General features: G+C 33.9%; 1 protein-coding gene across 3 annotated transcripts in view; it reads left to right on the forward strand.

Annotated features, from left to right (window-relative positions):
* The window catches only part of LOC111155564 (MINDY lysine 48 deubiquitinase 3), an 86,668-nt gene that overhangs the window by 19,748 nt on the left and 52,920 nt on the right, over nucleotides 1–14,000 (forward strand). For 2 of the 3 annotated variants that reach the window (XM_022515802.1, XM_022515804.1), the window contains 4 exons: nucleotides 2,870–2,921; nucleotides 3,786–3,900; nucleotides 6,521–6,594; nucleotides 7,432–7,511. In XM_022515802.1, coding sequence (XP_022371510.1) covers nucleotides 2,870–2,921; nucleotides 3,786–3,900; nucleotides 6,521–6,594; nucleotides 7,432–7,511 — 321 coding nt within the window. The remainder of the gene's footprint in view (nucleotides 1–2,869; nucleotides 2,922–3,785; nucleotides 3,901–6,520; nucleotides 6,595–7,431; nucleotides 7,512–14,000) is intronic. The other variant, XM_022515803.1, reaches the window with a different exon arrangement.

Here is a 14,000-nt window from a genome sequence, read left to right on the forward strand (position 1 = left end):
AAAAAGGATTTTTGGGGACATTAGAAAATTTCTTAAATATCTTTAGTTTCTTAGAGCAGAGATGGGAACATTATTCTTCATTACATATTATTTCTTTTCCTCCTGAACTTTTTGGACATTGTGTAATGCAGTCTACATATATAGATTAAGGTAGTTTTAAAAAAGGGTTTAATTATTCTTTCAGGTTTTTCATTATTTAAGATTTCTCTTTAAACAAAAGCTATTCTTATTCATAAAAAATACATTTTCTGTGGATTGTAGCCTTTGAAACTTCTTACGTAATCAACTTCAAAACTGCCAGAATGCAGTAGTAAAATGAAGACTTCTGGTGGTACTGAAGGTAGATAAAGAATTGCTTTTCTGTTTTTCTTTTCAGGAATGATCTTGCTAGTATGTGACTTCTGATTATTAGTAGTTCCATGTGTTTATATTGAAGAAGTGACTTATTCTGCCTATGATGCATTCCATTAATGATCATCTCTGCAGAAATTATTTTTAAAGAAATTGGACACCTGATTTACAGAGAGTAAATTTTGATTACTCATGATATATATCTCAATTTCCATGTAGGATTATCCCTGAGGCACAACTGTCTCCACAGGCTGAAATGACTCTGTAATGTCAATGTCTTCTTTCTCCTGTAGTTATAGTGGCAAATTCTAATAGGTGTACATTTGCAAGGAATAATTTTTAAAATTTAAACAGTTGAGTAACTTCCTTTTGAGGCCTTTTAAATATAGCCTTTCAAAAAGAATTTAATATACTTTGAGAGTCGATGATGACAGTTGAAGAAGAAAAGTGGAAAATATTCCCAAGGATGATTGTCAAAAATCTTAAGATTGATTTTAAACTGTTTTCCAGGTTTTACTGGGTTGCATGAAAGCACGTTTAATAGTTTCACTTAGGACATTAAAATTCTGACAGAGGAACAGTTGGACTAATTAAAAGTTCTTTTAAAGACTATCTGCTTAAAGCCAATCTATACATTAAAATGCAAGAAAACAGTACGATCTTTTCTTTTAACATTTTTCGTTAGTATTTTTGTAGTATAATCTATACGTGCCATAGGGTACACTGTACAATTTCTGTAGTTAGAGGTTAAATCACTCTAGGTTAAATAGCCTATATAATGTATTAACTTTGGTACTTGAGTAACTAATTTAGGTGGGCATATTAGATTTAATTTCTTTTCAAAAAACATATTTTAGTAGTTTTCCAATTCACTTTGCCTCATTTTAAAAGTGGACATGAAATGAAACCATATATTAAATCTATTTTTAGGTTAAGACTGTAAAAATTTGAAAAGTTTTGTTAACTGAAAATTTGAGAATTTACCTTAGATGTTGACAAATGCCAAGAACTTACATTAAAGTTTTATTCCGTATAACAATCTGTTTTACCTGTTCTTTCCTTTGTTCCCAGCTATGTTCTTTTTCTTGTGTTTTATATTTTTTCATCATCCTGCCTGCTAAGCTTTTTATTTTGCTTGCCTCTTCTCTCTAAATTACTATCTTTATGTCTACTTTCATAGTGTATACCCAGTAGAATTATTTAGGTAATCAAGCACTGCAGAGCAATTAGTACAGTTTGGAAAAGGTTAGGTTGAATTTTTATTTTATCCTGAAATTTTACATGTGAACTGTTTTTCCCCTTGTCAGTAGTACATTGTGCACAAACATTAATTTCATTGGCTTGTGTGGTGTGTGTAGTTTTGGCTTTCAGTAACGCACACTTGTTTGCAATAGTGAATGCTCAGGTTCAATTTCAGTTTGTTTCCCATGCATATCAAAAGCTTATTGAAATTAACCCATTTGGGCTGGTAAAGATTTTTAAAAGTAGTTTAAAGCATTTGAAAATCAAAGTGATTTGAAAAGGAGAGCCTAATGAAACATTTTTAATTGTAATTCAAAAAAATCTTAATTTTGAATTCATAATGAATTTCTTTCATTCTCTGACAAGAATTAATATTTAAAAGTACTAAGATTTGCTTTATAAAATATATATAAAATTGTTCATTGTGATAAATTAGGAGTATTTTGATTCATGTTTGAGATCTTTAAAGCTGTTATCTTTGTAAAGGGAGCCAACTCTCTGGATTCAAATCTCAGCTGTGCTGTTCATTGCATTGTGCTCCAGGGAGGCTTCTTCTCTGCCTTGGTTCCTCTTCTATAAAATGGGGATGATAGGGTTGTTAGAGGATTAAATGAGATAAAACCTGTATTACAGAGGGGCCTGGCACTTAGTATAAAGTGCTGTATAAACATCACCTTGGATTTAAATGATTTATTTCCTTTGCTTTTTTAATTTATGATTGTACTGTATTAATGATCATAATCTAAATGAGTTACTGAAAACCTCTAACAATTGTACCAACAAATGAGGAAACAGACTTAAAGCTGTCGTTGAACCTGTGTAGTTTCAAAGTGCTATTCCTTTTTATACACATTAGTTTAAAAATTAAACTTAACCTAAAGATTTTATATTATAAAGGAAGAAGATTAGCTATGATGATTTTATTTGGATCTATGATTTGGAAGATTATTTAAAAGTGCAAGACACATTTCAGTGATGTGTGAAGCACTGTCAATAATTTCTCATATTTTATGTAGTATTCAATTGAAAATAAATGTTTATCATTTAATCACCCTTCTACATTCTCAGTATTATATCCATTTTAGTTATAATCATGGTAACTAAGATCCTGAAATAAAAATTTGTGTTATAGTAAAGTTGAAAATAAACAGAGAATTTTAAGGGAGTAAGGAAATAGGGAAAATTTTGATTGCTTGAAAGTATTTACAGCCTGCTGTGTGTATCTTGTGTCATTTATTTGCCATGTGTAGTGCTGAAAAGTGTCTTTTATGTATAGCTGCCTTGGCTGTCGAAGAGCTTGGCTTTGAGCGATTTCATGCATTAATTCAGTAAGTAACATTGGAACATTTAAAATACTTACCTTGTGGACACATTGCCATTTTAAGTCTGTTCATATTGTGGAAAGGTACTTAGATTTATATAATTGAGGATTGATTTGTTATCAGTTTTTTAAATAGTAATTTATTAATGTTTACTTAAATTATTCTGATTCCTAAATTAGCTAACTACCAGAATACACCTTTTTATAATATTAAAAGCTTCTTCATCGCTTACAATGAAAAAAATCATTCTAGCTTAATGTCTCTCTGACCCGAATGAATACAAAAATTTCTAATAAGATAAATATTTGAATTATTTTGTTTGCCAAAATATGCCTTCTATGATTCTCGTTAAAGTGCCATATTTTCACAAGAACATTAAACTTTTTATTGTAAAAGGTAAGGATAGCTACATTGATAGTATTACAAGTGGCATTTGAAATACGACATTACTTTCTTTTAAAAGAAGCCACAAATGTACACCTTATCTTTGGTATTCAGATATTTATTATATAATTTTCAGGCTTTACAGAGTCAAGTTTGTTTTTTTTTTTCTTGAACACCTCTTAAAGCTACTTCATTCTTTAAAAATGTGTAATTTGTAGAATTTATTGATGCCAGACAGTTCACCTAAGTGATGAAGAGTTTTCCTGCCAAGTAGGCATTCTGTTTTAATGGTATATATTTAGCAACATTTGTCAGCAGCAGCTTTTGCTTTTAATGGCTAAATCTGTATTTGAAAATTTGAGACACAGAAATCTCATTTGTACATATACAGTTTAATGTATAAGACAATTTTAAAAATTTCCCATTTGTCAATGTAGTCATTCTTATCTCTAATACTAATACTTAATTCTTTTTTTCCACCCCCAGAAAGAGATCATTCAGAAGTTTATCAGAATTAAAAGATGCTGTCTTGGACCAGTATTCAATGTGGGGAAACAAATTTGGAGTGTTGCTTTTTCTGTATTCTGTGTTACTGACAAAGGTTTGTTTAAGAAGATACTTCTGGCTTTTATTAGTTTGAGTTCAGTACTGGTTTTCATGCTGTGATGAGTAATTTTATTTTTGGTACCGTTTCTAATCTCAGAATAAAAATCTCTTATGCTGATGATAAGGAATCATCTAGTTCTCTTTTCTTACCACTCACTTAGTACTTAACCACTTTCAAACTTAGTTTTACTCCTGATTTCTATGTTATAGAAGTTATCAGTGATATTCTAATTATGAAATGCACTCAGTTCTTCTGAGTTTTATTTTCTTTGATCTTAGCAGTAACTGGCATTTGACAACCTTAATGCTTTCTGGAAGCTCTTTGTGACGCTCATTCCCTCTCCTAACTTACCTAATAAATCACTGTGCTAGTTCCCTTTTATTATTGTCGCATGATCCCATCTCCCCCAACCCTCACCGCCTTTTTTTGATAGCTTCATTTTCTTCTTTACCTGTTATCTCCAGCTCCTTTCTCTCCTGGTCCAAATTTTTATATTGAAGAAATGTTCAGTCCCTGTCATCTTCACGCTTTTTCTCTTATGGGCATTTTATTCTCTCAACTTACTTTTATGTGGTTAATTTCAACACGTATACTTCTACCTTTTTTTCCCCAACTCCTAATCTCCTATCTCTAACACCCTGTTAGTCTCAGTTGAGTATCCTGCTAGATGTGTCATATCTGCTATCAGACTTCTTTCATTTGACAGATGTTTATTGGGCATTGACTCCCTGCTAGGGATTGGAATTATAATGTGAGAAACAGTTTTTTTTAAATGATTCCTCACCAGTACTGTGAAAAGCAAATTGACACATTAACAATTCCATGCGGGCTCTGTTTTTAGGTGTTTATTTCTTGCATGCACAAAGCATGGGGGCAGTGAGGGGGGTAGAATAGAAGGTAGCCTGAATCTTGGGTTTGGTTTGGTTTGTTTTTGGTGGAATCAAGGACAGACATTACATAGTAGGGACCCTGTGGTGGATATAGTGTCTTGGTGGATGAGGAAAAGTTTTCTAGAAGAAAAAGCTGTGGGAAGATTTTCTCAGCCATGGAAACAGCAAGTATAAAGGCATAATGAATTTGGGTGTAACACCACAAGGACTGTAAGGAGTTCAGTATTACTGCAGCATTTTATTTATGTAAAAAAGGCTCAGAATGTTAAGTCCTTGTATTCTGTCCAAAAAAATAATTGCAGTTTCACTTGGTCAATATTAGAACAGAGCAAAAATTTTAGACAAGGTAATAGTGAGATCTTTTGTTGATAAGGTTCCTTAAATTGAGGTAAGAGTTGTGTGAGAGGGAGTTGGTGGTAAGGTTGAAGACTGGAGTCAGGAAAACAAGAAAGAGTGGTTACTGAATGGTGAACCTAAGCTAGGGCAGTAGCCAGGGAAATGGAAAAGAAAAAGACCATATTTAGAAGTGTGTTCTAAATTTGGAAATTTAAAAAGCACATTTAAGAGAAAGAACCACAAGTACTTTGTAGTTGATTAGATGTAGTAAAGAGCAGTGAGGGTAGGACTTAAGATGTCTGGCCTCTTATGGGTTTGGCTTTGACTATTCATTATTCCCCCCCGCCCCGTTGTTTATGCTCAAAACTTTTGATGCCTCCTCTTCCCTTTACAGCCAATAAACCATCATGTCTAGTTCTTACTTGAGCTTGTCTTTGAGATGATGTCCCCTCCCTCACCAGTGATTATGTCACTTCTTCATATTACTCCTTTTGGCTGTATCATGGCCTGTTTTGTGTTGGTTACAAGGCAGCAAGTGCAAAAATCTCGTACTTGTTTGTATTGTCCTACAATATTTAGGCGTTCGTTAAATATTTGGATTTTTGACTAATGCCTTTAATCCTTAGAAATGGCCTTAATCTCATAGAACCAGTGGTTAAATTTAGGTGAATAGCACAGTGACGGCAGTTATTCGTTCTTTCAGGGTTGACGAAATGAAAATGCCCTAATCTTGGACTTACCTAGACTTCTGGGGATTTGGATGCCCTTTTGAGGAATTAAAAAAAATACCAGAAAATTCATTTTTAAGAAAAGAAGCTTCCTGCCCTCCTACTTTTACACTTTATTTTATCAGTACATGTTTAAATTACTGATAATTCTGAGAATGCACAATCAGAATTCTATTTTCTTCTGTTTCAGACCTTTTCTATATTTGATATCTCTATCAACACTCATGTGTATGTCTTTAATACTAATAAGTTTTTTAAAAGGCCTAAGTAAATACTTCAGATACCTTAGCAGATGTGTTAAATCTGAATTTATTTCGGCCTGAAATTAAATTAATATTAACTCTTAGGATTTAAAAATTTTCTCCTCCCTCCTACTGAAATTTAAATCTCTCTCAGTACCCCTTGAGCTAACATGCCATAAGATCTATCACCTATGAGATAGTGCTCTGCATAGAGCCCAGGATAGAAAAGATACTCTTAGAGGAGCTCCTCTTACCATTATCATCTCATATGTTCTCTCACATCAAATCTGGGTAATTTTTTAGGAGAAAAGTTACTTAAATAAATGTCTTTTATTCATTTATATAAAAAATGGTCAATTTATAAACTGTAATTTTCATTTTTAGTTTTTGAACTAAGTGAATTTTTTGGTTCCTTTAGGGCATTGAAAACATAAAAAATGAAATTGAAGATTCAAATGAACCTTTGATAGATCCTGTATATGGACATGGCAGGTAATTAACTAAAATCTGTTCTTTCCCTTCATGGACTAAAGTTTTTAGAAACTTGACTTTAAGAAAATCTGAGTCAGATACTTTTGTCAGTGTTGGCAGCGTGAAGTGTGTGGATTTGAGTAGTCTGTGCTTTCTGTGTGAAATGATCATTTCCACTTCAGGTTTATGTATGCATTGCATTTATCATGGCTCATACTTTCTTTAAAGATGACAACAGGATTTTACAAATTCTGCTTTATGTTCCACTTAATTTTTTAATGAATGCAATTGACTCCTTTCGACTTAGAAATAAGTGTATCCTTACCTATTTGTAAATGCTTTCCTGCTTGAGGGAGATATTTTTTTCCTTATTTTTCTCTGAAACCACCTCCCCCACCAAGCTCTGTATAATTGGACTAAAATCAGTCAAACAGTGATAGTTAACCCACTCTGTTACATAAGTTCTTCTCTTTAGATCTTTGTGCCTCAAAGGTTAAAATTCAATGGTCCATCAAACAAAAAAATAATAATTACATATATATTTATAGATGATTATAAATATAAAGTAAGTTATTAGTCTAAGTAACTTTTTTCCCATCCATTTAAACATAATATCTTAGATAAATTTGTTAAATTTAGATGAACATATAGAACAATAGATACCATTGTGATGATACACTAAGTGATACATTTCGAAAAGCTGTTGTTGAGCATATAAAATAAAAATGTAAGGTATTCCTAACTTTGTTTCTTAACAGACATAATGTAGAAGTCATTAATTTATGCTTTACCACGGGATCATTTGATGTGAAAACTAATTTATTCATGTTTTAATTACTTCTACATTTTTATTACTAGCCAAAGTTTAATTAACCTCCTACTGACGGGACATGCTGTTTCTAATGTGTGGGATGGTGATAGAGAATGCTCAGGAATGAGTAAGTATATTTTTTGCTGTGTTTACTCTTTGATGATGACTATTTCCCTAGAGTATGGTTGATTGTTATTCACCTACTTAATGGCTCTGTGTTACTAAGAGGTTAACATAAGTGCTTTAATATAGAAGAATCTTTCCCTGTTTTCAAGGCACTGTCACTTAAAGAGTGTGGAGTTTGAAGGTAGACAAACTTGGATTCAAATTCCAAGTGTTTAGATTTCAGTCAAGTTACTTCATCTACCTTTAGTTTTCTCTAGTATAAAATTGGGATTATATGACTTACTTCTTTAGAAAGTAATAAATAGATCTTTTAAATCTATAAATCTTGTATGTTTATGCAGTAATATCTGTAAGTCTCAGACACTACTGCATTTTCTTAAAATTGATAATTACAAGTAATGCAATTTGAAATATGAATCTAGTGGTTTTTCCTATATTACATTTAATGTGTATAATTTCTTCTGAAATGCTGGGCAGAATTAATGTTATCTGAGAACTTTAAGTGACTCCCCCCCCCACCACACCTCCATTTCTGGTGTCAGTTATTTCTTTGCTATAACTTCGTACATTCCCAAGGTCATTAAAGTGAAACACATTATTGGCCAATTTATCCAATTAAGAGCTAATATATAGTTCTGAGTAAAATTCTCTTCAGCTTATGACTGGGTCAGTTTAAATTCAGTTATTTACTCGTTCAACTTATATTAATTACTACGTACCTCTTTTTGGAGTATGTAAAGCATAGGACAGGAAGCTTCTATATAGAAAGTTCTATATAGGAAGTTGTATATAGGAAGTTTCTATAGTTCATAGGGAAATTTATTTATTCTATGAGATGAAACTTCACCAGATAGCAGAAGCAAATACTATGATTGAGCTGTTCTTTTTACTTCCATTTAAATGAGTGAATCTTGATCTTAAATTTGAATTATTCTCAAGTTTTAGAAATAGGTATAGCTAATTAACAAAACAGGAAAGGATATAATATTAAGGGGGGCTGAAGGTCAGTAAAAATTTATAATTTCAGGTTTAAAGCACCCTAGCACAATCCAACCTTTCATTTTACTATTTAAGAAATGTAAGAACTACCTTCTCTCCCTCTACACATTAGATAAAATATGCACAATCATTCACTTAGTGTTTAGGTTAGAATGAGAACCTAGTTTTGCTGATTTCTGGCAAAGGACAAAAAACTTAGGGACAAAGAAACTACAAATTTACCTTGCTCTGTTTTTTTAAATGAGCCCATTCCATTCTTGAACCTTACTTTGATTCAAAGCTGTAAAGGCACTTAATCCTCCCAGTTAAAGGTATGTCATTCTTTCTTCAGTAATATACTCTCACCATATGGCTTCTACACACCCTCTCTTTTTCCTTCCCCCTATGGTTTCAGGAGCCTGGAGTATCTTAGATCATCTCAGATGATCAAAGGAATATCCGGCTCCTGTTAAATTTGGGTTGAAGTATCTCATCCCACTTGTCCCTGTCTTTGCTGCTACTCATAATTCTACGGCTCATAATTCTTTCCACCTGGACTTTGATGGCATTTCTCTGGCTCTTGATCCTCGTTACCATGGTCCTCCTTTCTCCTCATTCTGCAGATTCTCCTAAGCCTCCCCTCTCAGAGCTAGGCTATTCTGCCTCCCTAGGCTTTTCCTCCCCTATCCTCCCATAGGCTTTTTTCTTGCCATGAATTTTTTACTTTCCTGATATCCAAGTTTTGGTTCTTGATGTGTACAAATTTATTCTTTTCTGTTGCTTGAAACATTAGCTTTCAAAGCTGTTGTCTCGCTGTGAATTTTTTTTCAGTATAGCTAAATATCAAAACTAAGCAATTACTTGAATTATCTTGGAAAAGAAGGTAGTCGGGGCATATGTCTTTCATTTTCCCTTTATTGTTAGGAATTATTAGGAATTTGTTTTCAGTCACCAAACTTAAAAATCTGTACATTATTCAGCATTTATTGTATGTTTTTCTGAACTGACAACATGGGAGGAGGTTGCGATATATGTAATATACAAACAAAAAGTATAAGTAGGTGCTAGTTGTACAGTCCTTAGGCAAGCCACTTTACTTCTCCTAGCTTCAATTTACTTATTTATAAATATGGAGGTTTAATGCCTTCCTCAAAGGGATGTTCTGAAGGTTAAGATCAGATTTCTAAAATGCCTCAACTGGCCAATGGGGAGAACTCAGCTTTCCCTCAAAAACACACAAACCTAGTTTGGGGAAATCAGAATGTGCACCCAAATAACCATAATGCAGTATGAAATGAAGCTTGTTGAAATAAAGTATTACAGAGGAAAGAGAAAACCTTTCCCACTATGTTTATGTTGGGGTAAGCAGAGAGACTCTAAGTAGGAGTTAACGTTTTGATGGGGCAAGATGGAACGAGTGAGAGGGCATTTTGAGAAAACTGCAGGTTGTGTTTAGGGGCTGGAGACAGATCAGACTGATTAGACCCCTGATTCTTAATCCCGACTAAACATGACCACTCAGGGAGCTTAAAAATATGTCAGTGCTCAGGCCCCAGCAGAGAGTAAATAAATAAATTGGAATCTCTGAGTGGTGGAGCTTGGGCATGATAATTTTAAAATTATCCCAAGACGATTCTTATGTGGAGACAGGTTTAAGGACCAGTAGATGAAAGCACTGAACCTGTGAAGGAGACTGGTAAGAGGAAGGATCCTAAACATGGGGCTAAGTAAGAACCCAGCAGAGTCTCTTGAATACTCAGAAGTTTACATTTTAGTTGGCAGACATGAGGAAGACAGTCATTGAAGGCATTTGGAATGGAAGGAAAGAGAGAGCAACTAGTATTTATGTACTTGGGCTAAGTAGCGTTTTAGACTGCTGTATATTCTTAATGTTGGTAGATAAAAAGGTGAGCCTCGGGTGATTGAGTAAGTTGACCCTTGTCAAACAGCAAAGGCATAAACTGCTGTGTCCACACCCAGAGCTCGTGCTCATTCCACCGTAGCTCGTGCCGCTGTACCTCGTGCCGCTGTACCGCTCTGCCTCTGTCAGAGACCACAGCAGAGTGGAAGCTCATGAGGTGCCTGAGGGTAAAGTACAAATGACTAGGAGGTTTTCAGATAAAGCTTATTAAACAAATGAACACATGAAGAAGCATGGCAAGTGGACTTGAAACCAGATCACAGAGAGTAAATATTTTAGCCATGTAAGCAAGGAAGTTTTACTGGTGAAAGAGGGAGAGAGGAACTGATTGCCAAGGCAAAGAGATGGTGTGTGTAGGTTTTGTTTTAGGGGATAGAAATCGCTTACATTGTTTGTTGGCCAGGGGGAGGGAACCACCTTTAATCAAAGTAAATGGGGTCAGGAGTAACTGTAACCTTGGAAAGATGCATAGTTCTAAAACAGGAAGAAAGAACGTGCTGAGAAAAGAAAAAGGCATTCGAAGTGTGAAAGATTTAAATAGGGAGAAATTTTGAGATTTTGAAGTCTGCTGAGAATGAGTGGACCAAGGTGAAGTTGGAGGCATATCAAGGAGAGAAAGGGTTTGAGTCCACTGCTTGAAGAAGGAATAAAAAAAAAAATGGATCGTGGGAGAAATTTTTAAATGCGTAGTCAGCAGTAAGAGGGAGAGATGAGTTTACATAGAGTGATTTAGAGTGGATCCAACCACTAAGGCTTATAGTTAGGCTTTTTCCTGCCAGTAAGTATAGATCGGGCAGTTGGAGAGAAAATGAATATTATGTGTTACCCAGGGAAAAATCCAAGAAGGCTCAGTGAAAGATAAAGAGGGCATATTTCTTACCTTTAATTCTTAAGGATGTCAGTGCTTGATCTGTCATATATTTTACATATACAAATAATATAACATGCAATAAACATTTTTCTCAGTTTGTCTTTGCCTTTAGTTTATGGTGAACATGTATATTAACATTTTTATAAACAAATACTGCAGTGAACATTTTTGTTTATAAATTTTTACATATTCAGGTATTCTTGTAGGATAGATTTCTAAAAATAGAATGTGTGATAAAAATTTAGGTGTGTTATATTTGTTTTTTTTTTTTTTAAAGATTTTATTTATTTATTTGACAGAGATCACAAGTAGACAGAGAGGCAGGCAGAGAGAGAGAGAGAGAGGGAAGCAGGGTCCCTGCTGAGCAGAGAGCCCGATGCGGGACTCGATCCCAGGACCCTGAGATCATGACCTGAGCCGAAGGCAGCGGCTTAACCCACTGAGCCACCCAGGCGCCCCCAAAGGCGTGTTGTATTTGTTACTAATAGCTTTATCAAGATAGAATTCACGTACCACATGTGTGATATTATTTAAAATTTATAATTCCACGGTATGTATGTATTTATTTTAATTCCATGGCTTTTAATACATTCTTAGAGTTATGTGACCGTCACCAGATCAATATTAGAACATTTTTTTATCAGTCCAAAAAATCCCCCTGTGCTCATTTGCAGCCACTCCCCATCATTGCCTTGCCCTTCAGCTCCTAGCAACAATTAATCTGTTTTCTGTCTCCGTAGATCTGCCAAAACTGGGGATTTCTTATAAATAAAATCATGTAATATCTGGTCTTCTATGACTGGCTTCTTTTACTTGGCATGTTTTCAAGGTTCAGCCATGTTTTAGCATATGCCAGGACTGTACTCCTTTTAATTGGTGAATATATCCCACTTAGTAGAGAGACCATATTTTATGTATTCCTTCATCTGTTGATGGGCATTCAGCTTGTTTCCACTTGGCTGTCCTGAATAATGTGGTTAGGAACATTTATGTAAAAGTTTTTGTGAGGATGTATGTTTTAATTTTGCTTTGGTATCTACCTAAGAATGAAAATCCTGGGTCATATGATACCTCATCTATTTAGAACATCTGTAAACCTGATAGATAAAGCCAGATTACCTTCTAAGATCAGCCTTACCAACTGCTAATATATCAACTTTGCTTTTAAAAACTTAACTGTTTTCCTGTATCCTGGCCACACTCAGAACTGTCCATCTTTAATATGTCATTTACTGATAATTCACATTTCTCTGATTCCTCCTGAGCCTCTGATCATCTTTTTGTGTGTTTGTCAGCTTTTAGTATTTTCTCTTCTGGGAATTGCTTCTTTCTAGCTTTTGGCATTTTGAGGGGAAAGGTTACTATCTTCTTCACAGTTGCTAAGAACTCTATTCTTTCTTTGTTTTAAAAATGTGATGCAAATATTTTCCCTCAGCCTTTTCTGTCTCTTAACTTTGTTAATGGGTGTCTATTATCATCCCGGAGGTTGTCATTTTTAGAAAGATAATCATTTCATCTTTTCTGTTATGGGTTTTGTTTTTTAGTTTTTTTCTTAAATCAGTTTTGTATTTCGCCACAAGATTAAACTAATATTTCCTAATATTTTCTTGAAATTATTTTGTAGGCTTTTTTTAATGTTTAATTCTTTAATCCACTTGGATTATTTATTTGTGAGTAGTATGAGATAGAGATCTACTTTTTTACTTTTTCCCAAGGAACTGCCTAATATTCCTAACTTGTCATTTTTCCACTGATACACCTACAGATTTTCCCATATGTGTGAAACCTTCTTTGTACTCTTCTGTTCCACTTATCTATTTGTGAGTTCTTATGCCAAAACGACCTTATTGCCTAGTTTCATGTTCTTTGATATTTGTCAGCACGTTTCCTATGATTATTATAATAAAAATATTATAATGTAAAATTATTATAGACATTTTTATTTTCTAGTCCAGTTGAACTTTTTTTAATTTTTAAAGTTGCAGTTTTAAGAAATTTGTAAGAATTTGAATGAGTTATGTTAAATTTGTAGATTATTTTAAAGAAGTGCCGTCTTTACAGTAGTAAGTCTTCCCATTTAGATTGGGCTTTTTTGTACCTTTCAATGAAAGTATATAGTGTTGATCATATGGGTTCTGTAGTTTCCGAACCCAGGTACTTTATTCTACCTCAACTGTTAAAACTATCTTTAGCTTCTGCAATAGAATACAGATAAACCTGCAGTAGAACTCGTCACCTAATTTCATTTTTGCCCACCCGCTATCTTTTACAGCAGCTAGTAGGATATTTTTAAAAACTAAGTCAGATCATGACAGTTTCTCACTTAAAACCATTCGATGACTTGGTTCCCCATGCACTTCAACTCCTGTCTACTGCCATCTGCCTTTACTACTGCATGTCTTTTGAGCTGAGATTTTCTTTGCTTTGTTTGCTTATAGATCAGTTTTTCAGTGGCTTCTTTCCTACCTTTAAGGTATTCTGTTATATTTGTGCCCTGTGTTATTTTATGTATTGAAGATTTACTGTTTACATTTATTTGATTATTTGAATGTTTTCTTCATTTTATGGGATTGACATAGAGTTAGCTCTTGTAAATCAGAAACCCAGAGCTTCCTTTCTTTTTCCTCTTTAATAGAAATCATTATCACAGTCCATCCAGGCTACAGTTAAATAGTTTGTTGAATGTTCATGAACTTATGATACACAGACACTAAGAGACT

Source organism: Enhydra lutris, unplaced genomic scaffold (genome assembly GCF_002288905.1).
Source record: "Enhydra lutris kenyoni isolate GAN:26980312 unplaced genomic scaffold, ASM228890v2 scaffoldscaffold42, whole genome shotgun sequence".
Taxonomy (NCBI): domain Eukaryota; kingdom Metazoa; phylum Chordata; class Mammalia; order Carnivora; family Mustelidae; genus Enhydra; species Enhydra lutris.